This window comes from Pollicipes pollicipes, unplaced genomic scaffold (assembly GCF_011947565.3).
Source record: "Pollicipes pollicipes isolate AB1234 unplaced genomic scaffold, Ppol_2.1 Scaffold_5724;HRSCAF=6776_pilon_pilon_pilon, whole genome shotgun sequence".
Taxonomy (NCBI): domain Eukaryota; kingdom Metazoa; phylum Arthropoda; class Thecostraca; order Pollicipedomorpha; family Pollicipedidae; genus Pollicipes; species Pollicipes pollicipes.
The window spans coordinates 53460597-53486094 of NW_023596746.1; the positions used below are offsets into that span (position 1 = coordinate 53460597).

Consider the following 25498-nt stretch of genomic DNA (forward strand, 5'->3'; position numbering starts at 1 on the left):
TATATATATATATATATATATATATATATATATATATATATATATATATATATACATATATATATATAAGCATGCAAGCATATATATATATATGCTTTCAGACAGAGCCCACTGGGCTGGCTTTCCTCCCAGGTCAACATTTTTTCTTGTTTCACTGTACATGCCTCCATACAGATAGCTGGAAATGTCAGATGCATAATCACTGAGCCCTGTCCCTCTTAATAATATTGATAGTGGGCTTTAATCACTACTTTTGGTGACTACCTGCCCTACAAATAGAATGCCAGATCATGTCTGGTTTGAGGTAAAGATAAAGATAACCTAATGTGCCAGGAGGCAGTGGCATCAGGACTTCTATGGAAATTAGGGCAAATGCCATTTTTACCCTGTGTTGCCAATGCTACCAAAGAGTTTATGGAGGGACATGTCCCCTCTATTCATCCTAAAATTGAATTATGTCCCTCCAGATTTACTCATGCAATGCATGTTCCTCAGATTCCCTGCTAATCATGTTATTACTAGTTCAGGCTGTCTCTCGACCCCAGGCTTCATAATCCCATTCCACTTCTCATTTTAATTTCATTTGGTGTGTAAACTAATGTACATGTTACAGACATATGTATCCAGGGAAAGCAGAGGTATTGACACATCTGGTTGGAAATGGACTGTCCAATGAAGAGATCCTGGAACTCCTGCAGTCAGAACAGAAGCTACAGTCTGCTGCAGAAATCATGCAGTCTTTTCATCAAGATGGCAGGCATGAACCCTTAGGCATAATGTTAAGGCTAGACTCCAGGGGAAGTGGGACTTGGTAAGGGTAGCAGGAAACCTGAGTTAATTTTTGCAATGAAATCACAGACTTATGCTGTTAATGTTTTCCTCAGTGATGTCCAGCATTAAGTGCCAAAAGGGGATGTTAAATTATAACTTCTGATTCCTATGCATCTGGAAACACACCTCAGACATGTAGGATGGGACAGCTGTGTGTGTCCATCGCAGGTGTCATCAGACACATGCCCTCTGGAAATATGGTGTGCTGTCTGGATCATCAGTAGGATACTGAGTGAAATCCTCCACACAGCCATTTGTTTGTCCTACAAGTGTTGGTTGGCGGCACCCCTGATATATTTGTCTCGTCAGTAATGCACTGGGCCTGTGATGCTGGTTCAGTGCAGCTCAGACACTGACCTGATGCATTACTTCTGATAGATTGTAATGATAAAACTATGATAATGAACAAAATGTATCAGTTACTAACTCTCTCATTGTTAAAATGTCAACAGCTTGTATCAGATTTGTGCCAACCCAGTGGTCATGAAGTGGCTTTTACTGAGACATTTTTTGAAATGCTTAGATGCAAATCTCAAATAGTTGAACAGCTCTGGGAGTTCCTAAACTAACCAAAAGCTGAGCTGACCTCAGGCTCACATTATGACATTGAATGCCTTTGCCTGGCAGCACCAGCCTGGAGGAGGCAGTGTTCATGCAGGTGTCGCAGCTGGACTCGGAGCTGTGTGCTCAGGTGACAGGCATGCTGCTGGAGCTGCCGCCGCTGCGACTGGCCCGCCTGCTGCAGGACGGCGCGCGACTGGGGGAGGCCGTCTGCGCCGCCCGCGCCGAGTACCTTCGCTTCACCGGGGTCAGTGACGCTGTCCCCCTCTGTCAACACCAGGTGACTCGGAACACACAGGACAGGAATGCCTGCCAGTGGCACGGATCCTTCATGCCAGTGTCTTTCCTTGCCACTCTGTGTCAGTCAGTCGTCAGTGTTGTGATCATTCTCTGTTTCTTAGGTGTTGTCCTTTCATTACACATCATTGCACACCCTCCATGGGAGCTCACCAGTGTCTGTCTGTTGCGCAGGGTGCCGCCGGTACCGTCACCACCAGCGCTGCCGCCCCGGCCCCGGAGGAGCTGGGTGACCAGCTGTTCACAGCTCTGAGTGCCCAGCACCCGGAGCTGGCGCCGCAGCTGACCGGGATGCTGCTGGAGCTGCCGACGGACCAGCTGCACCAGCTACTGGCCGACCCCAAGCTGCTGCAGCTGCGCACCAGTCAGGCTCTGGAGGCCATCGGTCGGTGACCCGTAACGCAGCATCGGTCGGTGACCCGGGACGTAGCATCAGTCGGTGACCCGGGGTAGACCATCTCTCGATGACCCATGTCCATGACCCGGGATGCGCCACCGGGCAGGAACGGCGACGGCCGGGGCAGACTGGCGGTCAGTGACTCGGGATAGAGGATCAAGCGACATTCATACATGGGCGGTGACGTATGAGGCGGGCAGTCGGACGGTGACCCGGGTCAGGCCATCGGCTGGTGAGCCAGACGAACCATCGGACGGTGACGGGGGACTGCTATGCAGCGTAATAACTAGAGCTGTGACAGATACGGTGTTCACAACCATATCCATGCTTTTGTGGGTGGTGGTCCGGAAAGGAAGATGTCGCCTCGCGCGAGCGATGCGTGGAGTGTGTTGGTTAAATTTTCGACGGTTTGCGAGCATATCACTTCCATGGCGATGTTTGTTGAGGTGAATGTTATATAAATGGTGGAAAGGTTAAGTCATGTTTGTACATGCGTATGGCTGCGTGAAAGCTTGTCGCTTGTGAAACTGCGAACATAGGTGGAGACATTCAGGGTATTTTCGCAGGCATGTGTGGAAAGGTAGGGAATGTATTACCTTGCTCATATTGAATACAAGTGTGGAAGACCGCAAACTCCTGCAAGTTAGATTCATGAGTACCGGGGCTAAATCATGAGTGGCTAAATGCTGCGCGTCCGTATGGGCGTTGGTTTCCGTACTAATAATCCGGCCAAAGCCACCACACATAAAGTAGCTCATTTCTGGCGCCAAGTGAAAATCCACTTTATTAACACCAGTCTCTTTCAGTATAAATGATACTGAAAAAGAAATTCTACACGACAAACTTTGACAAAGAAAGAATGTTTAGCAAGGAACTATTACGTCGAGGGACAGACTAAAATAAATCTTTTTCATTTTCTCCGATTCGAGGGAGGCGGACTCACGGGTTCATTAGGTGCGCCCTGGACTAGCACTGCCGCTCATGGACCTAACTGTGTTCAACGCACCCAGTACATTAGCCGGCCCTTGATTACAGATTCGTTATAAGAGAATAAACGCGCTGGAAAACCGGGTGGCCTTCGAAGGCTCAGTTTTGCGTCGTGACTGAAACAATCAGACTGGTCGTTGATGAGGTATCGAAAGCAGATCTATGCTCCAGATTTCTATCCCAGGCGCAATCAGTACGCAGCAGCTACCACGACATCGAATCTTACGCTTTTTCATCAATTCTCACCGCCAAGTCAACACGCTTTCTGCAGCAAGGAAGTGATGTGTTTTGCCGGGTTGTTTGTTTTGCGCCCTCCGCTGGGATACGGCATCAATAATGAAATAATTGACATTCTTGCATTAACTGTAACTCACTAATATCTCTACCATGATCACGAAGTTTTCAGCATCTTTGTTTGCGTGGAAGTTACGTTTAATACAGCGCGTCGCTTGCGCTGAGCAGAACATTGTTAGTGATGCGATCCCGCTGGTTTTAAAGACTTCATGAAAGTTTTGAATGTCAGAATCAGAGGCCAATAATTTTATTAAGCCAGTCTTGCTGATCACAAATGCGTCTACATAAAATACCAGATCGCAGGAGCGGCTAAATTTGTTACTCTCATAGATAACAAATGATTTGCACAGGAGATGACGAAACTGTAAAGCATGGGAGGGGATTCTGAGTAAAAAGAAGCGAAAAGAACGATGATTTCGGATTGGAAGCTCAACAACAGAAACGAAAAGGCATCCGCCAAGAAGTGCATGCGATTTTGCAGAGTCGGCAGATGTCACTCTCGCGTTGGGTCCATCTGGTTGCACCACTGCGGTTCGCCATGGAGTCAATACTCTCCGAGTTCTGTAGGTGCACCCGATGTTCGCATAAAACACGCGAACCTTCTATCTAAATATTTTTTGCATATGACCGCTGAATAATATCACGGAGCAGAGTCAATAAACACCCTAGCCTCACCTGAGCATCTTACTGCTGGTGCCGGCGCAGCTGGCATGCCATCGCTTGTCCGAGACGTCAAGCTGTGTTTTGTTGCATTATTGCAGTCTCCCCCCTGGCGGATCACGTCTAAGTTATGTTTTACTGCGGTTGTGCAGTTTCCTATGCTGCGTTCAACTGCACCGTTCCAGTCCCCGTCGGGGTCCCCCGTCGTCACGCACGTGGTGACATATGGGTTCGTGCTGAGATCCGAGTCTCCGTCCAGTTCATGATCTGCCAGATGTTTACGGATTTCTGAAGTGGTAGCTGTCCGGTGCACTATTTACCATCAATCCATGGTGCAGTTATTAGGTACGTACGTGCCCTTACGTTTGTTTTGACCTCCCAAAAAAGTTAGTCCGACCACGACCAACGATTTTAGGCCCCTCCCATGGAAGTTTGTAGGCTATGCCCACAGATCCCAAGTGCCAAGCATGGAGTCAACACTTCAGTTGCTCTCTTGTGAAACAAATCACAGCAGTCTGCTCACGGGTTGATACAGGGAAGCCTATACAGGAGCTGTGTGGTCACATGCCATGCATATGTGTCAGTGTCACGCAAGAAAATACACTTAACTGGCCACAACACCGTCAGCTCTATAAAGCAACGGCAGCGCATTAAAGGCTATTAGTAGTCTGCCAATTCACGAAGGTCGGCTCGCTTTAATGACACATCGGACTTTGGATCGACGAACCGGAGTCATGACCCCGCACAAAGCCCTCATGTGTCTCTGCCTGTAATCGTGCTGCTATGTTCCACTGCTCACATTCCATGATAATTCATTTCACTGACCCAGCAAGCTATGTCGCTAGTATTCAAACAGATGTATAAAACGGTTAACACGCTCCCGGGTGGCCGGTTGGGTACCCTTTCTTCGGGTGAGGGTGAACTTGACACCCTCTGAGATATCGGGAACTCAGAGAGCTCAAGACACCAAATTCACAGTGTGTTGACCCGTACGTAAACTCACTTGGGTTAACATTTTAGGTTCCTAAGTCATGACATTAAGGTCAAATAAGGTCAAACAAGGTCGAATTCCAGGTTAGTCTCCAAAGGGTTCCAAGATTCTAGATAAGTGTTCTAAGCAAAAGGTCACATGCTCATTTAAGGTCTGTGACGTTTGACCATTTGAAAGTCATGGTGACCAAAATCATACAAAACTGCTTTGAGTTTTGTATTTGAATAAGCGACAAAGACTACGCTTGGCAGTATATTCCTAAAACCAAATGTTTATCTAGGTCATTCTAGGTCAGTGAATATTCCGACCTTTAAGAAGTCCATGGAAGGTATATAATGCGGTTCCTGTTACCAATAAATTCGGAACGAGCACCAGAAACTACCTCTTACAGCAAGCCCTAGAGTAATAGAACAGCTTGTTTTTGACCTTGATCTGACCTTCATACCTGACTCTTGTTCAATGCTATTTGTTCAATTGTTGTGTTGCCTGAGAAAGCATTTCAGAGATGCATGGCTTTGTCTAACACTCCGTTGTTGGATCAGATTGAAGGATTCCCTAGAAATTGCCTTCGCTGAAACCATGACCTGACTTTTACCTGCCAAAGGTCAGCTACCCTTACAAGGAACATTCGGATTTTTGATGCCAGATCATTTGCTATTTAATTGTCTACAGCTATGCAAAATTTAACGCGGCTACGCCGCGCCTTTGCTAACAAGTCCGACAAAACCTTCGGGGGAGGGGGGGGGGGGGGGCGGCAATTTGACCCCCACCCAAGCGCATATGAATGAGTCAAAGTTAGTCAAGTGCCAATGTAATAATATCAATTTTCATGCGTACTTCTCCATCCAGAGCCAAAAATTCACCAGGAATGGAGAGAATGCTAAACTTGGTGTGAGCAAGGAACCATCGAGCGCCTGGTTTTTCGACAGTGGGTGCATTCTTCTACTTGCTTATGAGTACAAGTCGTTATGGTTGCTTCACATCGTTGTTTAAACAGTGTCTCCTGGCATATCGAAGACGATCGCTCTTGAGAGGAAGTATTCACAATAATTATTCTAAAGGAGTGCTTCCACCTATACAGTCGAAACTGGGCAATGCGTCTGTAGCTAGGTAGGCGTTTTGTTCTAGCTAAGTGTAAATGCGACCCGTTACAAATAGCCGTGTTACAAAATTGTCCCTCTCAAGCTCAAAGGTTGCGTTTGAAGAAGTTGTTATCCAGTGTTCCCTATGACTTCAAATTTGACCCGTTTTACATGGTTTTCAGTGGCCTTCTACGAAATGACGATCTTTTGGCAACTCGATCCCAGCATTTTTATATTTGCGACGGCATGATAATCTGTAACAGTTGATGGCGATCGAATGGAAAACAGTCCCAAACAGTCTCTACGGCACGCAATCGTTTCAGACCGTCTGCCTGTGGCTCTACGCACGGGAGGCTGGACACGTTCCTGAAGCCACACCGCAAAAAAATTGCAATGCTTCAGTGAGGTCCTAAATCTATTAAATGGAAGTCACCGTGCTGACCACACTTGTTATTGTGAGCAACATTTGTTTTTGTGCTATGTTGTGGGCATAATGTGTCACAGGTAGCTGAGCTACTTCTCGATATAGTCTTTATTGCCAATATAGTATTCATCATATTTTGATCCTAAGCCACAACGTGTTTTGTATGACCGGTTTCTGAAAAAGAGCATTGGTAGCTTCCTGGTCTTTTTACTGGCACGTCCATGTGTTCAGCAGTGTTGGGGTTATCTAAGAATTGTTAGAAGGCACGTTCGCATTCCTTCTAAAACCGATCTCACGCCTTTACCTATTCTGGTTGACGCATATGACATAAATCCTGAAACAGCCTGAAAACAAGAGGAGCCACGGCTTCTGCACGCTTGCGCATGATAACCACGCATTGACACCATAACACATTTAGTGACACGTGGTAACATTGACACCTTTACCTACCCATCGTCTCATTAAACGCTGATTCCCACATTAGCCGTCACTCACGCCCGCGAGGTCGTTTTCTCCCGAGTCAGTGTTCTTCTCCCGAGTCAGTGTTAGTTCGCCTCACGCCATTGTTTTCTCCCGAGTCAGTGTTAGTTCGCCTCACGCCATTGTTTTCTCCCGAGTCAGTGTTAGTTCGCTTCACTCCATTGTTTTCTCCCGAGTCAGTGTTAGCTCGCCTCACGCCATTGTTTTCTCCCGAGTCAGTGTTAGTTCGCCTCACGCCATTGTTTTCTCCCGAGTCAGTGTTAGCTCGCCTCACGCCATTGTTTTCTCCCGCGCCAGTGTTTGTTCGCCTCACGCCATTGTTTTCTCCCGAGTCAGTGTTAGTTCGCCTCATGCCATTGTTTTCTCCCGAGTCAGTGCTAGTTCGCCTCACGCCATTGTTTTCTCCCAAGTCAGTGTTAGTTCGCCTCACGCCATTGTTTTCTCCTGCGTCAGTGTTAGTTCGCCTCACCCCGCTGTCGCACCTGGTCCGCGAGACCGAGACCGGCTTCCGACCCGCAGCCTCCAGCTTTTTACGATACGATAATTTTTGGTGCTGTGCAAGTGTTTTTGTGGCACATGTGTCATGTAAATGCAGGAAACATAGTGTTGCCTGAATAACGCTGTTTAAACATTGTGGTATAAATAATGTGGCAACAATCATGCTTTGTGAACAGTGATGTCATATGTTATTGGAATGTGAGATGGAATGGTCGTGAACGGTGTAATGCTGCAAAACTATGTCTCCAGATCAATGCAACACGCATGCTATCGTCTTAAAAACCTTTCAGCAAAGTTTTTAAATGATTGTGTCATGGAAGTTTCATGAGGCTGCGACCGGCGGTGGCGGCCAGATCGGCCACTAAAAGGGTTACCGATCAAATTAAACCAAGCCGGGCCGCCGAAGCCACGCCATCCCGGCTAGTTGACGTTAAAACTCACCCGACTCGTGGCCTCGCCCGTATGCAAAACAAAAGCCATATAGATATATAAAGTGGAGGCGATTCAGCTGTTTTAGGACTTAACAGCACTATCTTTTATGACCTTGAAAACAGGTAGCATGTTGAGAATTACCGTACGTATCTATATTAGCCTCAAATAGACAGGAACTTTTTTCACGAGAGCACCACGCGTTGGGGTCTTCGCCCATTCGCATTTTCCTTCCAGATGAACAAGATCAACGGCACAAAACCACTGACTAGATTCTGATTTGCTATCCGAGATATCCAACATGGCCCGGACTGATTCTTCTGAATTGACTTATGATCTTCAAGTCAAGTGTACTTTGTCGACTTGGCCAAGTAATAAGCCTACTTGAATAACATTAATGGTTCTCACTGATATTCCTATTTAACAGCTCCCGTGGACAGTAGAAGAAGCACTAGACACATACCTTATCTGCATGGAGCGCGCACATCAACGATCGCAAATTTGTAATGTTTTGTCTGGTCGTATCAAAGATCAGGAAGACGACAAAGACTCTTTGGATCTTTTTTTGCTATTCAACCCGCCGGCTCTTTAAACCACAATGATTTCAACTTTGACTTTAGATTTGTAACTCTTCGACGCCCACTGTCCGACCACCACCAAATCCGTCGAAGCCATGCCCACCTCGTGGATCCACGACAACCGCGAACCGCGAACCACGCCTCTCAAAAGTGACGGGGGGGGGGGGGGGGCACGGTAGGACTGACCGGGTGACATCACGCCCTACCTATATGGCCTCAGCAGCTGAGTGCGTCGTAAAGCCCCAATGATATGAATTGACCGATCGACATCACCAGCCGGCTGGGAGGCACATCACAATTTGATGCACCGCTCGAACGTTCCGCTCATTCCCGGAGGGTCCAACATATGCCTCAAGTAAGAAGGTACATGCTGCTGAAAAGGCGCCAGCATCCTCAACACACTGTGAGCCGTCACAGGAGGCGTTGACAGATTTTGCATTCATTCCATTTGACAGATTGCATCTCAGAGTAGGATCCAGAAAAGCCTTACACTTATTGAGCTCTGCGAGCCGCAGAGTCGCCACCATGCGGCCGGAGCTCGAACTACATGATCCCAGCGCCGCCGCTGCCCAGCTGCCGTCGCCCCCTGCCACGCGGCCGGAGCTCGAACTACATGACCCCAGCGCCGCCGCTGCCCAGCTGCCGTCGCCCCCTGCCACGCGGCCGAAGCTCGAACTACATGACCCCAGCGCCGCCGCTGCCCAGCTGCCGTCGCCCTCTGCGGTGAGCACAGCCTTCAAGCTGGAGTCGCCAACGATGTCCGAGCTGTCGCACACGACCGGTGACGTGGTGAACAGCAAAGACGGCTGTGATCATGGTGTGTCACTTCAGCCGCTGCATACCCTTTTCCCGTCATTGTAACTCATATCTTGCGTGCCATTAAACCAAGTATAATGTCTGCAACCGTTTCTGATAACTTGAAAAACTGGGATTGCACCTGTCCACAAAAGGGACCCACTGATAACACGCGTAGCTCTGTGCTACGTTTGGTCCATGGTCCTCCAAAAGCTGAGATGATACGGCGTCGGTTAATTGACAACCTATCTAGCAAGCGTCAGCGAATGGAGGGCCTGGCCCCACCAATTTTGTTTTTAATGCATGCCATTGGTATTCCTTTCCATGCTGATTTTCAAGTCGTGGTCTATGCGGACGATACCCAAATCTTAGTGTCTAACAAAATCCCTGCCGTGCCCGGACAACCGTTTGTTTGGACTCGAATTTAAAAAGTCGTGAAGCCTTGTACGTCAACCGACGTCAAAAATTTCCATAAATCTTAAAAAGGACAACGTTGCTGACACCTGGAGCACCACGCGCACACCACTGAGACCGCTCGAAGAGCCTATCGTGATGAAAGGCCTGGCGGGCGGCCAAATGACGTCATACGATAAGTGATGCCGATACTTCATGCGTCACACATCATACGATATGTGAAACGTTATGCGGCACATGACGCATCATACGATACATGATACTAACCGATATGCGATATTGTGTCGCAGCCCTACGTGATGCGATACAAGGATGTAACCTAGGCTATAGAAACAATAGACCCAATGTTCGTGCAGCACGTGACGTACTCACACCAAGTAGCTGTCTCCCTGCGCCCTTCTTAGGTCGAGCTCGGAGGGAGCCAGAGACAAACTGGAGCCACGCACAGCGCGGTTAGCAGTAGTCAAAATTGAGCTTGCCATAGATGTAGTTCGAGCCAATGCTGTCAAAGATGCTGTTCCCGAGGAGCGATGTCCTCGAAAAATGAGTGTTTTACAGATATCACCCATAGATTGAACTTTTGTTTCATCGTGAGGGTTTTTACTAGTTGTTCTTTCCTGATGCTTTATATTCGCTCACAACTGTATTGCACATTTAACCGCACTTTAGTCTCTCTCTCCCTCTCTCTCTCTCTCTCTCTCTCTCTCTCTCTCTCTCTCTCTCTCTCTCTCTCTCTCTCTCTCTCTCTCTCCCCCTCCCTCTCTTTCTCTCTCTCTCCCTCTCTCTCTCTCTCTCTCTCTCTCTCTCTCTCCCCCTCTCTCTCCCTCCCTCTCTCTCTCTCTCTCTCTCTATCTCTCTCTCTATCTCTCCCCCCTCTCTCTCTCACTCTCTCTATGCTTGTCCTTCAGTACCATATAGAACGCGCTTCCTCCTAAATTACTGCCTCTGGTATTGACTCCATCGGAATAAATTGCGGGGAAACGGGCCACACATTCTGGAGTCGGAATGAGGTGACGGGCCAAAGTTGGCTGTGCTGCTTTAGGTCAGAGTAGGAATCAGCTCACGGGCGTAGATTTGAAGTTGGAATCAGTTCCGCAGAAGTGGCATCAAAGACAGCTGTCGCCACCACTGAACAGCACGCAAGTTCACAAATTACTGAAAACTTACAAGTGGCCATCGATATTGATGATCTCACATCATTCAATACCTTCTTGTTTGTAAAACCTCGCCAACTGTGTGCGATCAGAAAACAGTCTACAATTATTGCAGTTCGGCCACTTTGTATAGAACGCATCCAATATTCACGCGGCGAACTGTGCACCGATGGGTTCTTATTCTGTATTCGTTCAAACGCGTAGTTTCAGCACGCAAACGCCTTATTGACGCCTGTATTTTTTAAGGTCTGCCCTAAAAGAAGGCAGTGTCAAGAAAATCGTACAAAAAGCAAGATCTTAAGACCCATCGTAGGACAATTCCAAGGAAAGTGCTTTATGGTTATGATATCTGCGTTTTCTGGAATTGGCCAATGATGCTAGGAAACAATGAAAACCCTGGACGGTGATTTAGGATTTCACACCCTGCGAGAAAGCTTGTATGGGCTTGAAACGGTTTTCCAACCTCTGACTCCACCTCATCGAACTCAGATCAGTATGTTCCAGGGTTCGAAGAACCCTGCCACCTTCCAATCCAGCCAGTTTAGGCTTTTTATCTGAAATTGTGCCTCAAATAATTTCAAAGCAAAAGCTATTTTTCGCACCCGGCTGAAAGCGAGGTAGAAGAGTGAAGTACCGAGATAAATATCGCCCTGATCGCATCGATATCGCCCCTGGTCGCCGGGTGATGCGGCCGCGCCGAACCCACCCTGCATCAATGAGCGGGCAACACCTACCACGTCCGAGAGCAGCACGGCGGGACCGTCGCAACGGGCGGCCGGTGGCGCCGCTCCCCCTCCCCCTCCCCCTCGCCTGGCCGCCGCCCGCTCGCCTTGACTCGGACGGTGCGGAGGCGCCTCTGCCGCCCGCGGCCGTTCACTCTCGCGAGCACGGCCGGCGCGCGTCCCCGCTACCTCCTCGTCACCGGCCAAGAATGGGTTCGTGCCAGCTGCTGAGCCTCGCGCTGCTGTGCGCCGCCGGTGAGTGGACAGCGGCGCGGACGACCCAAGTCAGGGGTGCGGCTGCCCTCTGCTTGTCGTCGGCAAGACTCGTGCTAGTCTTTTGGCAGCCACGCTGTGTGGTGATTGTCTGATGTATAACACCTTTGCCATCACTAATCTCACGGCAGTTAATTGCTATCCATTGCACTCAAATTACATCTGCTTTCTGTTCACCGCGACTTTGTGTGGCCATCAAAATAAAACGCGGAGCAGTCTCTCCGAAACTACATGGCCGCATCGATAGTTAAGCAGTTGTCATCTGGGGAGTTTTGGAAGATTACGTGACAGATATGAAACTTATATGATAATTTTTTGATATCAGTTTTGAATTAGTCAGCTCTCTACAGCCGAATCATCCAGCCATTTTTATCATACAAATCTAATTACAATAAAACACTTTTACTACCATGGTTTAACGGATTCTTGCACCATAGAAAAGGAAAAATTGTAGTGCATGACTATCCACAGTGAACGTAGGATGAAACAATGTGCGCTGTTCTTCGAAAGACTTGAACATCCGCTAACTAAACCTGTAATTTGCATGTGACCTTTCGCTTTTGCGCTTCCTGGCCTTGGAATGGAACCCCAACGGCATCTGTCTGTCGTCGACCATGTTTCTTATGCAAAAAACATTACCTTACACAACATCCCTACAACTACGATGTATGCTTTAGATATCTGACACAGATTCGTAGAAAGTCCTCTCGAATTACAAATTCAGTGCGAACTTTTTGATGGGACGGATCAATGGGATCAGCACTCACGCCAAGCAATGATTTTTGGGTGAGCCGTGGCCCCACCATCTAGTCGTGAAATTACGCGTCGATGACATCATTCTGGAGCGTTGCTTAATGCGGGCTGCAACGCTCGGCAAGGAACATCCTCCTACCCTCTGACGTCACCCGACCTTTAGCGCGGCCGCTGCCACCGACCGGACCAACCCAGCCAGGCTCAAATAGCGAGCGGTTAAAGTGACTCCAACTCTCCCGCCACGGATAGATAAATCCCGAGAGAGACGCCGCATGAGCTGCTGAGCTAAGCAACTGAGCCACCAGGACAGAACCAGCTGAGCTAAGCAGCTGATCAACCAGGACAGAACCAGCTGAGCTATCAGCAATATTAGATGTATTGCGCCGTGTGTGCTGGCGTTGGTACATACAACATTCCAAGCATGGGTGTATTAGCTCTCAACACCCTTCTTTTAACGTGCTGGGTGAGCGGGTATCTGAGGAGACTTCATTTGGAAAACGAATCACTGAACACGTTTTTGACAGCATGACCGAGTTCCTAGTCTATCCAGACCTGCTAAAGCTGTTCACAACATCGGTTGTTCTTTGCGCCATATACACGCGTTTGTGTAATTCCGACGAAGTAAGCCGGTAATGTCGGACAGTTTGCTGGCAATGCCTGCGAGCGGGTCTCTCGGCCGGTCATTGATGAGGAGATCAATGCCAAGTCTGACGTCTCAGCGTTGCGTGATAGGAAAGCTGAGGTGCGCCGCGCGGCAAAGAACCTATCGTGGCTAATAGCATGGACACGATACACGGCACCCGTAATCCTCTAATGCATGGAATTATTGCGAACCAAAGTGAAAGGCCAGACACACGAATCATGTTATTTAAAGGTCTTCTAATTTTGCTGGCTATCATGCATGAAAACCACGCATTCATTTTCGTCCCTGTCGCCGTGCCGCTTAACTCAAAGTCTCGAAGGCCTTCACCAGAACGGTCGATGTTCGGAGCACAGCCACATTCAGAGTAGTCGAGAAAGTCCTTGAATTCGTGGTGTCTCCTCATTTAGCGCTCAAAATTGATTTGCTGAGAGTAATCATACTAGGAGGCAGTGATAAAAGAGAGTATCCCACCTTTGTAACACATTAAAAAAACATACTGTAGTGGAACCACGTAACCATTTTCGTCTAATAATGACACTGGGTGGCTCCATTGCAGGACCATTACGGTATAATAAAAATCTCAATTTCAATTACTCTCGAGGTGAATATTACGCTGTCAACGCTATGCAACAGCGCTTCTCCTCTTTCTTTCTTGGTAATCTCAGAGTGTGTCCAGAGTCCGCGATAGCCGCAATAGTCGCGACCGCCGTCGTCATGGGCAACCGACGTCGTCATGCCGACGGCAGAATCCGGTGGGCCTTTTTCATCTGTCACGAGTTAGAGTGACCCACTTTTGAGCTCTTTAAACACGAACAATGTGGGTCTGCGAGCTTAAAAGTGGCAGCTCTGCTGGTGTAAATGACGTCAGTACAACTGAGCGTTTGTGACTGGCGCAGCGAACGGCAAGGATCAGGTGCTGAGAAGCGCATTTGTTGACGCTTTAACCAGTGTGTTGCTATAAACGATGTGGCACTCTATTTTCCGAAGCCAACGTGGGCTTCGAAAAGAGCCGCTGTGGTAAACGACTGTAAGGAGAGAAATCAAAGCCATAGTATAAAGTTGCCTTGAATTCGCGTGATAATAGTCTCGCGTCTGCATTTCTTTTTCTCTAAGCAGAGTGTTTCAAGCCTCCGTAGCATTTCTCACACAAACATTTTGAAAAATTAGCGCTGCAAAAACTAAAGAAAATATTCGTTGGAAAAGGCAAAGCAAGTAAAACGTACTTATTTCGTGGTGGTGAGCGGGGTTTTTACAATGAGATTCTCCCTCACGAGCGGCTACTTTAGCTCAAAATTCTGAGCTCTTCGGGAGGATTGCGGGAAAACTGGTAGGAATGATAAAATCGAACGCGTCTGATATAGCAATAACTGAAAAGTAAGAGAGCGGCACACTCCCCTTATCCACCGTAACCGAACAACATTGCTAATGTTGCCGAAAACTCACAAAACTTGGATTTAACCATGCATGTGAACATAAGCACTCTATACTCATGATAGAGGGCTGTTGTGTGGTGGTTGCCGCTGGCGTCGCTCAATAGCCGATCTCTTCCGCTTGCAGCCGCAGCCAGTCCGCAGTCGCTCAACAGGAATGCGAGGGCCTTGCCCCCGCCGCCGCCGCCGCCGCCGCCCGCCGCCGTCGTCGAACGAGGTGGTGATAGCCAACTTCAACTGCCTCGAACCCAACGGCACCTACGCGCACGATAACCAGTGCCGACAAGTACTACCAGTGCATCGATGGCGTGGCCCAGGAGAGAACGTGCCAGGACGGCCTGCTGTTCCACCCGGAGCGCCCGTACCCCTGCGTCTACCCTCAGGAGGTCGACTGCCTGGCCCGCAGCGGTATACGTGAGTGTTCCTCGGGCTCGGCGGCCCGGCCGCCCGGCGCCATCCGCCGCTCTGACCCCGCCACACCGCCCGTTGATGTTTCTTGTGCTTCGCCCGTTGACGTTTCTTGTGCTTAGTGTCTCGACTCAAAAACAACGGATATGCTTTGGTATAGGTTTTTGTTCATATTTGAGGTTTTTGATGAAAAATCGGCAGAAATGTAATCATTTTTAGAAATGTCTCTGAAACAGGTTTAGCTAATTCATTTATTCTAGTTTCATTTTAGATTGTTAACATAATGCTTTAAGACGAGCTGCAGTGCTACCAATTTTTGCCTTTATGCTGCATTTTTACTTATTCTCGTCAGAATTTACTACGGAATTCCAAGGACGGTGATTTGTCATTCATTTAATCACGCCGGTAAAAATAGAGAGCAACAGTCGAAGAAAAACTTACTATCACTGTCGTCAGCTTAATAGGCATCACAGCAGAAAGCTGAAACTCAGCCCAGGAGAGCTGTCGTGGATCACACATTTACTCCGCTAATTCTCCACACAAGTGACCCTAACTAAATGAAGGGATGTGTGGCGATTTTTAGATCCCAAGCTCTAAGATCACTGTGGAATGTCACGGGCCATCAATTTTTAACGTAGGTGGTTAGCTTTTGATGAAGACGACTGGATTACTTACCGATAGAGGCTTGCTAGGATTATGTGGTGTGAGCTCTGTCCACCTTATCGGATGCGTGATTCAAACATTTCATAACCCACTTCCGTCACTACCATAGGTGGTGACAAGCACCACACACTACTTCAGGCTCAATGGACTCTGAGCAACGCGGGCTAGATGGGTACACCAAGTGCCATTCACTGTCAGACGCAATTGCGGACCCGGAGGAGGGGGATGGGACAGAGCATGGGGACATGGCTCGCCTTCGGCCGAAGCGACACTAAAATCCTAATTTTGTGTTCACGTAACCTATTTTATCAAGACGCCCCAAAGCTCAGCGGCGCTACATACAGTCCCAACTCTTCATGTTCGAAGTGGAAAATAGATAACAACTGGCATATAGAAAAAAGTTGGCCTAATCCGGTGAACCGTTCCGATAAAATAGATTTTATCAATTAAAAAACAAGAACTCGAAGAGCGAGTAGCCGAAATCCGAGAAATCTTTGTGAGGGGGGTGGGAGCTTCCTGGGAGCACCACCGTGAAGCGTGGCCTCCCCCTTGACGAAAGACTGGATCCGCCCCTGGTGGTCAGGTGCATCTTTGGGTAATACCCGCCAAGCAAGTTATAGACATTTAGAAATTTCACAGCTATATGCCAGATTTTCCAACTATAAGCATTGTACTTATCTCTCACTGAACCCAACTTCATGTGCTGGGGAAAATGTCGCAGGAGTACCATTTTGACAAAAAAAAAAACACTTTCAGCTTTTGTATATGATCGTGAGGTCATGGTCAACTTTTGCACAATTTTGGTCTAGCCAGATATACAGTATTACACTATGTATTCACTCTTTATTCCAAAAGCACCAGACATATTTCTTTCCAACGATTTTTCGCCAGTCCCATTCTTGGATTTACGAATTGGCTCTCCGCGGAGTGCAAGATATGCCCTTCCGTTGTCAAAGAGCACCATTGGGAGCCCGTCTATTCTTGTCCTCGTGTTTTGCCACGATAGTTCCGGGAGTCCCTCCCGGCCGTGCCTTCCAGATACTGCTAATACCCTTAGCGGATGCTCTTGAACCCACCCTCCCACTCACCGACGCCAGCAAGAGGCCAGGACACCAACGGCGCAGTTGGCGCCTGCCTCGCTCAGGACTGATAACCGCAGTGGCCATTGTGCTGCTTCCGTGAGCGAGCTTACCGGGGGATGACGCTACCCGGGGGTGACGCGGACCGGGACGCCCCATGTGCGCCGTCCGGCAGCCGTCCATCCCGGACCGGCAGCCCTGGGGGAGGGGGGGGGGGGGGACTGCGGCGCCATCGCGCAGAGTCGCTGTGACGGGGACGGGTGCGACGGCGACGCGCGTGGGCGGCAGGCGCCGCCGCCCCCCTCCGGGCACTCTTTATGGCGTGGTAAGGAGTGGCGCACACAGCGGCTCTCCCGGCCTGCGGCGCAGCGAGGCGGAAAATACCAGCGTCTGTCTCGGCACAGAGGAAATGCATTCCTAGTGATCAACTGGCTTTGTGTGCCCTTCGGACGCACTGGCAGCAGAATAGCCTGGGGCAAGGTCAGGGTGGCGTCCTTGGCTGCGCATCTTAATGAGGCTCTTTTCAAGCGCCTTAACCATACGCTGCTGGCAGCCACACCGCGTGGATCTGTTCAGCACTTAACAGCGTCACTTCGCGATATCGGTTCCGAACACGGAAGATGGCCGTGCCCCTGGCCCTTATCTGTCTGTCGGGCGCCGCTGAGGCGGAACTCAGCGGAGCTCTCGAGCCAACCGCCCCCTCGCGTCCATCAGATGGCGAGGTGAATACGCCATGTGGTGCTCGGACAAAATGAAAAAATCGATATGGGGACATAGAGAATAATTTTAAATAATGCAGGCTGACGAACACTATTTCAAAGCATTAAAAACTGATGTTATTCCAACGTCGCTCATTGACTGCATGACGAACAGATACATGAAAACGTTCGGAAGATAATATGCCGTTCGAAACGGGCTAAAAACACGCGTACGTTTCGGTTAGTTTGGATTCGGTTTTCTTCTGTTCGGTTCGGTTAGGTTAGGTTCTCTTCGGTTCGGTTCGGTTCTCTTCAGTCCTGTCCGGTTAAGTTAGGTTTCTTCTGTTCGGTTCGGTTAGGTTCGGTTCTCTTCGGTTCGGTTCGGTTTGGTTCGGTTCTGTTTGGTTCGGTTCGGTTAGGTTAAGCTCTCTTCGATCGGTTCGGTTAGGTTCGGTTCTCTTCGATTCGGTTAGGTTAGGTTTGGTTCTGTTCGGTTCGGTTCGGTTCGGTTAGGTTTAGGTCGGTTTTATTAGCTACTTATGACATTTGTCGTGTCGCTTTTCTACAGATCGCCATTCGTGGCTCGCAACTTGGACTATTCGTCAATTTGTGACGCTTTTTTATCGCCGCCGTTTAGCATTCGGCACCCGAAAGTCAACAAAAAGCCGCCTGCCGCATTCACATTTCACCTTTTTCGTCCCAATGCGGTTCATGTCGACTTGCTTGTTGGGCAGACAAAGGTATCTGACCTCGTGTAGCCTGGAAAGCCACAGGTGCCTGGCCCCATGTGGCCTGGACAGATACGGGTACCTGACCCCGTGTGGACTGGACAGACACGGGCACCTGACCCTTTTTGGCCTGGACAGACACGGGTATGTGACCCCGTGTGGACTGGACAGACACGGGCACCTGACCCTTTTTGGCCTGGACAGACACGGGTATGTGACCCCGTGTGGACTGGACAGACACGGGCACTTGACCCTTTTTTGGCCTGGACAGACACGGGTATGTGACCCCGTGTGGACTGGACAGACACGGGCACCTGACCATTTTTGGCCTGGACAGACACGGGTACCTGACCCCGTGTGGACTGGACAGACACGGGCACCTGACCCTTTTTGGCCTGGACAGACACGGGTATGTGACCCCGTGTGGACTGGACAGACACGGGCACCTGACCCTTTTGGCCTGGACAGACACGGGTACCTGACCCCGTGTGGACTGGACAGACACGGGCACCTGACCCTTTTTGGCCTGGACAGACACGGGTATGTGACCCCGTGTGGACTGGACAGACACGGGCACCTGACCCCTTTTTGGCCTGGACAGACACGGGTATGTGACCCCGTGTGGACTGGACAGACACGGGCATCTGACCCTTTTTGGCCTGGACAGACACGGGCCATCTGATCCCGTGCTGGATTGGCATAGCACGGGTATCTGACCCTGTGTCACCTGGACAGACACGGGTATATGAACCCGTGTCACCTGGAAAACAGATGTATCTGATCCCATGTCACATGGACTGACACAGGTATCTGAACCCGTGTCACCTGGACAGGTACGGGTATCTGACCCCATGTCACCTGAACAGACGGGGATATGAACTCGTGTCACCTGGACGGGTACGGGTATCTGACCTCGTGTCACCTGGACAGACACGGGTATCTGACTCCGTGTCACCTAGGCAGACACGGGTATCTGACCCCGTGTTACCCGGACAGACACGGGTATCTGACCCCGTGTCACCCGGACAGACACGGGTATCTGACTCCGTGTCACCTAGACAGACACGGGTATCTGACCCCGTGTCACCCGGACAGACACGGGTATCTGACCTCATGTCACCTGAACAGACAGGGGATATGAACCCGTGTCACCTGGACAGACACGGGTACTTAACTCGTGTCGGAGGATCAGGTACGCCTCGTGGGAACAATAGCCGGTAGCGCAGTCCGTGTGGCAAGCTCGCTGACGCAAGCAGGACCGGTGGGCGGCGTTGGACGTGAACCGTCACCAGCCAGCCTGGGACGCGCCTGATTGTCGCGTGCGCTGCGAGCGTCAGACTGGCGGAGCGGGTCCTCCGGTCCGGAGATCGCTGACGACATGCCAGCCATCTGATCAGACGAAAAGCGAGTGCTGTTCGAGTGGTTTATTTCTGTTAAGGCATTCTCTAGCTCAGAATACGCGCATACACAAACGTGAAGTGAGCCAGAACCGCAGCTGTGCGTCGCTGGTTCCGAGTCGATCCTAACTCGCCACCAAATGGTCAGCTGCTCCGCACAACAAAGCATGGCCCAGAGCAAGTTTCAGCATGCTGCGTCGATTCCAGGGTCTTGATGTAGTTATCACGCTGGTAAGACAGCGTTGTTAACGAGCCGTTTGCACGCACCGTGTGTAAAAACATGCAGGGAATAGGGGAAGCCACTCAGCCTGTTTGATGAAGCACGAAGGGAGCAAGCCTGCTTTACTGCCCTCAGGCAGTAATGGAAATAAAAGGGGTTAGTCATTACAGTGACGAGAGTGGATGAATATAATCGAAAATCAGCTGGATAATCAAAAGAAAATCACGCGGACAGTCCTGTTTTAAACTGGTAACGTTGAAAATTCTGCACATTTCTTTATTATAATGGGCTTCATTTAACCCTCGCCTTGAGGGATTTTTGTTACATTCGTCTTATGGGGACCTCACAAGTACCCTAAAATCTCGATGAACTAAGCAAGCTAGAGCCACAGGGAAAGCGACATCAAACATATCTTGACAAACAAGCTGCATGCGATGGGTAGTGCTGAAAAATGATCAATATAGTCTTTGATAGGTCAAATTAGGTCATAAGAATCAGATTGGTTTAAATAGGTCATACAAATGCCTAAGAACTAAACATGCTACGGAAATGTGGAACACAGCGTTGGATATCTCTTGGAAACCTATACCTGATAGCCACTATTGGCCATCGACACACGCTGACCATGATATATCATACCAGGTCAAATGAGTGAAGGTCGGACCGTGTCGAAGGAGCGTTGCATGAGTTCGTCGGGCTATATTTAGAACTAAGCCCACCATAGCAATGGGTAGAACAGCGTTAGAAAGGCCTTTCAATGCGGCAGTATACTTGTCATTTACATTTAACAGGTAAGAACTTAAAAGGGTGAAACCTGGTCACAAAGGTGAAACCCTGACGTAGCTTAACCTTGAATGTCCTGCTTTTCAAAAAGCCCATCAGCACAATAGGAGCGCCCTTTATAATGGTAAAAGTACGAAAATGAGCCTTGAAAATCCCTTTGTAGCACATTTTCTATGATAAACAAGTGTGATATGTTAGTTTACAGCAAAATGTCGCGAACATCGCCCCAAAAGAGGTCATATGTCTGAACAGTAAAAGTGACGCTTCAGTATTTCCAAGACATAAGCGGGGTCATTTTTTCACTACTAAACATTCTTCTGAAATCTGTCTGGACTCCGGATCGTCGGCGTACTGGCCAGCCCCAGGCCGCTGTGCGGACTCTCTGTGACCGACGCGGTTCCGCTTTCACGCTCGGCCTTGGCGACGCCCGGCTACTGCTCGTCTGCCACTGAACACTCGGGCACAGATCCCGACCGACCTTGAATTCCAATGGACCGGGAGCACCCGCTCGGGGCCTAATCTCCGGGCTGGGCACTTTCTATTTGCCTAACGGTTACCGGGCGGCCGCGTGTGCGGAGGTCATCTTCGGTCAAGAGCCGCTGACGACTCACCGGCCGGAACTTCCCCGGTGAAAGGTCATCTCCGCATCTGGCACAGGCATCGATGTAATACTATATCGCTAGTGCGGAAGGGCTTTTGTTATAACGAACAAAACAACGAGCGATTGGTAGTCTCGAGATTTAACTGAGATAAGTAAATCCTTTCAGTTAGGACAGAATTGGCAGAATGAAACATGTTGTAGACCTTAGTCACCACGAAGTCCTGTCCTCCCAGCATATTCAACACATGTTTGTATATTCCCCAGGAAGTTCTCTTGACACGTCAAGGGTGCTGTGAGATAGATATGACAGTCCATGACCTCCCCTTGAGCATGTGCTATGCAGATCCACACAATTATTTGCACGTGGGCTTCTTACGTGTGACATACTCAGGCCTTGAGCCTCGAAAGCATCCTATGACTTCGTCTGGAGTCCATCAGCGCAAGCAAGCCCCGACCCATCCAGCTCAGCCTCTGATTACAGCTGTCTGTTTTTGCTATTCTCGGCATATATGAATTGTCTGGCTTCACGATGGTCCAAGGACACGTCATGGGACCGATGCATTCATCAAGATAATGGTCTTTTGCGTCCGACACGGCACTCTTACAGCTGGTCCTTGCGTGCGCCGTGGGGTCCAGGCCCAACTCAGTATAATGCATCTGTCTCTTGTCATCTGTGTCGCCGCTTCTGAATCTTCTGACTTCAGTATGATTGAGATCCAAGGCATGAGGTCGCTGCATTCATCAAAATATCCTTCGCGAGTCTGGTACAGTTTTTGTGGTTGCTCTTTACATCACACTCAGCATCTCAAAGAAGATCACGCGTCGTGCGTGTTGTTTCCAGTGTGCTGAAGCCCGTTCTGGAACGTTTTCGACGCGCGGCTTGACGTACCGATGCTTTCCCATCGATGCTTTGTCACCGATACTTTGTCACCGATACTTTAACACCGATGTTTTGTCACCGATGCTTTGTCACCGAAGCTTTGTCACCGATGCTTTGTCACCGAAGCTTTGTCACCGATGCTTTGTCACCGATGATTTGTCACCGATGCTTTGTCACCAATGCTTTATCACCGATGTTTTTTCACCGATGCTTTGTCACCGATGCTTTGTCACCGATGCTTTGGCGTCCGATTGAGTCGACCCTCGCGCGAACAAGCCTCCGAAAGACAGCCGTGCATGGCGCTACGTCGGCTGTTGCAGAGGACCCGCAGCCGACTGAGGACTGTCCGCGCCAGTTCGCACTGTTCCGCACCAGCGACGCGCCGGCGGACTGCTCCGGCTTCACCAGCTGCGTCAACGGGAGGGCGTTCCGCGCCGACTGCCCCGAGACCCTGGCCTACAACGCCCGCACCCTGCTCTGCCAGTGGGCCGACGAGGTGGAAGACTGTGACGCGGCAGGTACGGCTCTGGCGACGGCGCGCGGCCGCGGCCCGAACCGGGTCAGGGCCGGAGGAGGCGCCGGCCGTCCCCCTGCCGCCGCCGTCGTCGGCTGATGGCGGCGGCGGCAGGCCTCGGGCGGCAGGCTTCGGGCGGGCGGTGTGCCGCGCTCCAGCCACGGAGCCCGAGTGGCGCTGCGGGGTTTGGGCGCGTTTGGGCGCGCGCGTTGACGTTTGAGCGCGTTTGAGATGCGTGGTAGGCCTCCGTCAGCGTGGGGGACCGAGGGCCGCTGGAGTGAATGTGACGGACACGGCGCCAGTCACGTGGCACCCAGACCAGTGTCTTTCTTCACCCGACCCACCGGTGTTGGCAACAGGTTATGCTTCGGGATAGACCCGTCTTTTTGATAACAGAATCCGGCTGATCCCTAGTGATCGCTGGATCCTGATGATGGGCTTAGTCCCATCCAAATGCAAGTTTTGTGGGTCAGCAGGTGTTGTGCAGGGACATCTGCAGGCAAAATGGAGAAACATTCGTTGCGTGCCTGGCTCCCAGAGCACAAAGCCTGAAAGATGACACTGGAGCTGCCATCCGAGGCTGTTCGCGATCAGTTATTGACATTCACGCACTTGTGGCATTTGCATTACGACTTGCCGAAATCCCTAAATGAGCACTTATTCTTGGAAAGCAACTGAATTACTAAGTTGCCTGAGAGCCTGCAGCAAATTTGTCCACACCTACGGCCGTAACATAGCCATCATACCGTATGGAAATCACATAAATCAAACGGTAAGTTTACCACAGGCTTAAGCCCTAATCTTCCTTTCCTCGCGGCGTGCATCTGCAATGACCGAATTTGGCAGCAGACTGGAAAACCTGTAAACAAGGCATACCACGCTGCATGGACCGTTCTCATCATGTTTATTTCTGTGCACCATAATTCGACTTCAGGATGCTACGATCCAGCCACAGGGCTATTATCACAGGCGGATAATGATCCCGACTCAGCCGTTTCAGTCTCATGCTCAGCCGATAGCTGCACAGGATTGGCGGATGCCAGCTCTGACGTCGCGGCTCCGGCAGGTTACCTGGGCTTCCAGTGTCCGGCGCAAGAGTTCTCGCCCGATCAGGTGGGCGAGTTCACGCGGCAGCCGCACCCCGACGACTGCACCAAGTACTACATCTGCCTGAACAAGGAGGACGGCTCCGTCAAGCCACGCCTGCAGGGCTGCCCCGAACCGACCGTCTTCGACCCGGCGAAGGACGCTTGTAACGAGAACATTGAGGAGGTGCCCGGATGGTAGGTGCCCGACGACGCCGCGCGCCACGTGCGTGCGTGAATCCTCGCAACAGTCACGCCTGCGCAGCTGAGCTGAGAAACAAACGATGACAATTACTCTCGGGTCAGGACCAATAAGTCTGTTTCATTTTGCTTTACCTGGAAGCCCGCGTGGATGCCAATATGCATGCCCACTAGAGACTCGGAAACTGGTTCAGATGCAGGCACATGTAAATCATTTCATGACTTTCAACTCTCTGCTGATACTGTGGTCAGTAAGACCGTCTCAGACAGGCCTGCAAGCACACCCTGCTCTTTTGCTGCTTTGACAATCGACACTGGTGGCGAATATCTATCTCACGATCAGCGTCAGCTGCAGCGACTCTGTGGCCTCGGTGGGGTGAGAGACGTGAATGCTGAATTCACCGGGCCTGCAATATGACGAAATGTGCTTCCCACTCAGCTTTGCTGAGAACTCGACCATATCTGATGCGGGAGCAAATTCGCGAAGACCGCACGCAAGGTTTGAGGCGCTGTTTCGGAACAGTCCCTGAACAAGGGAGACTCGGGAAAGTGAGGAAGCGTTTTCTGATCTCATATCACACATGCCATGTAAACAACAAACACATCATTTCTAGGACAGACGCTTCCGTGATCCCTCACGTGCCAACAAAAGTCCTCGACATGCGTCCAGACCAAGGGCGTGCCCTGTTTACGACAGCTGACCTACCCGAACTTGTTTACAGCGAGAACGCCATCGCGCCGGAGGTGCTGGCCGCGTACCGGGATCGGCAGGCGCAGGAGGACGCGCGGCGCGAGGCCCGACTCCAAGAGGTGCGCTCCACTCTCGACGGCTAGGCGCGCACAGAGTACGCGCGAAAAGGTCCGAAGGCGCAACGGAAACGCGCCGAAAACGCATGGAAAACGTGACGGGAAAGCATCGAACGGTCATCAGAAACCTGCCGGAAACGGGGTTTCCAGGAACGCTGGAGAGGAAATTTAGTGCGACGATGCGCAGCGAGACGCGTTAAAATTTGTGAGATACTGTTGGGCCATGTGTGTGCTAAAACGCTATAAAGCGTTATCAATTCTCGGAATGAATGAGAAGCAATTAATTAAGGTTAGGTAATGTATTTTGGCTGACAAGTGAAGACGTAAAATACACGGATGTTCGTTCTTTGTTGGCTAAAAGGTCTTTTCTCCTATGCGGCACGACAAAATAATGACACCATGGGAGCAAACTCATTTTATCAAATGGCAGGCTCAAAGGTGGTTTTGTCGTTGAACATATCACAAAGAAACAAGTCGCACGGGTTGTTGCCTCGGCGCGCCGGTAGTCAGCGTGTACGGCATGTTCGTTCTTCTTGTCTGTTCCTCACAAAATAATATCACACCCATAAAAAAGCAATCGCTTAGATATTGCCATGAAAATAATATCCAGCTCAGCTTATGTTCATGCATAGCTTTCAAATTCAAGCCGTAAAATATTCGTGCATGCGAAGCGTGCGGTTTGAATTCCTTTTTTGAAAATCGTTGTTAACTTCGGTTTTTCTCTGTTGCCTGTGCCACAGG

General features: G+C 50.0%; 1 protein-coding gene across 1 annotated transcript; it reads left to right on the forward strand.

The window, feature by feature from the left end:
- Positions 1-776: 776 nt before the first annotated feature.
- LOC119103198 (protein obstructor-E) lies at positions 777-25105 on the forward strand. The gene is made up of 7 exons (XM_037226642.1): positions 777-811; positions 1459-1639; positions 2008-2078; positions 14971-15107; positions 22471-22668; positions 23731-23947; positions 24673-25105. The coding sequence occupies exons 1-7, from the start codon at positions 777-779 to the stop codon at positions 24782-24784; spliced, it is 951 nt and encodes a 316-aa protein (XP_037082537.1). The 3' UTR covers positions 24785-25105.
- The last annotated feature ends 393 nt before the right edge of the window (positions 25106-25498 follow it).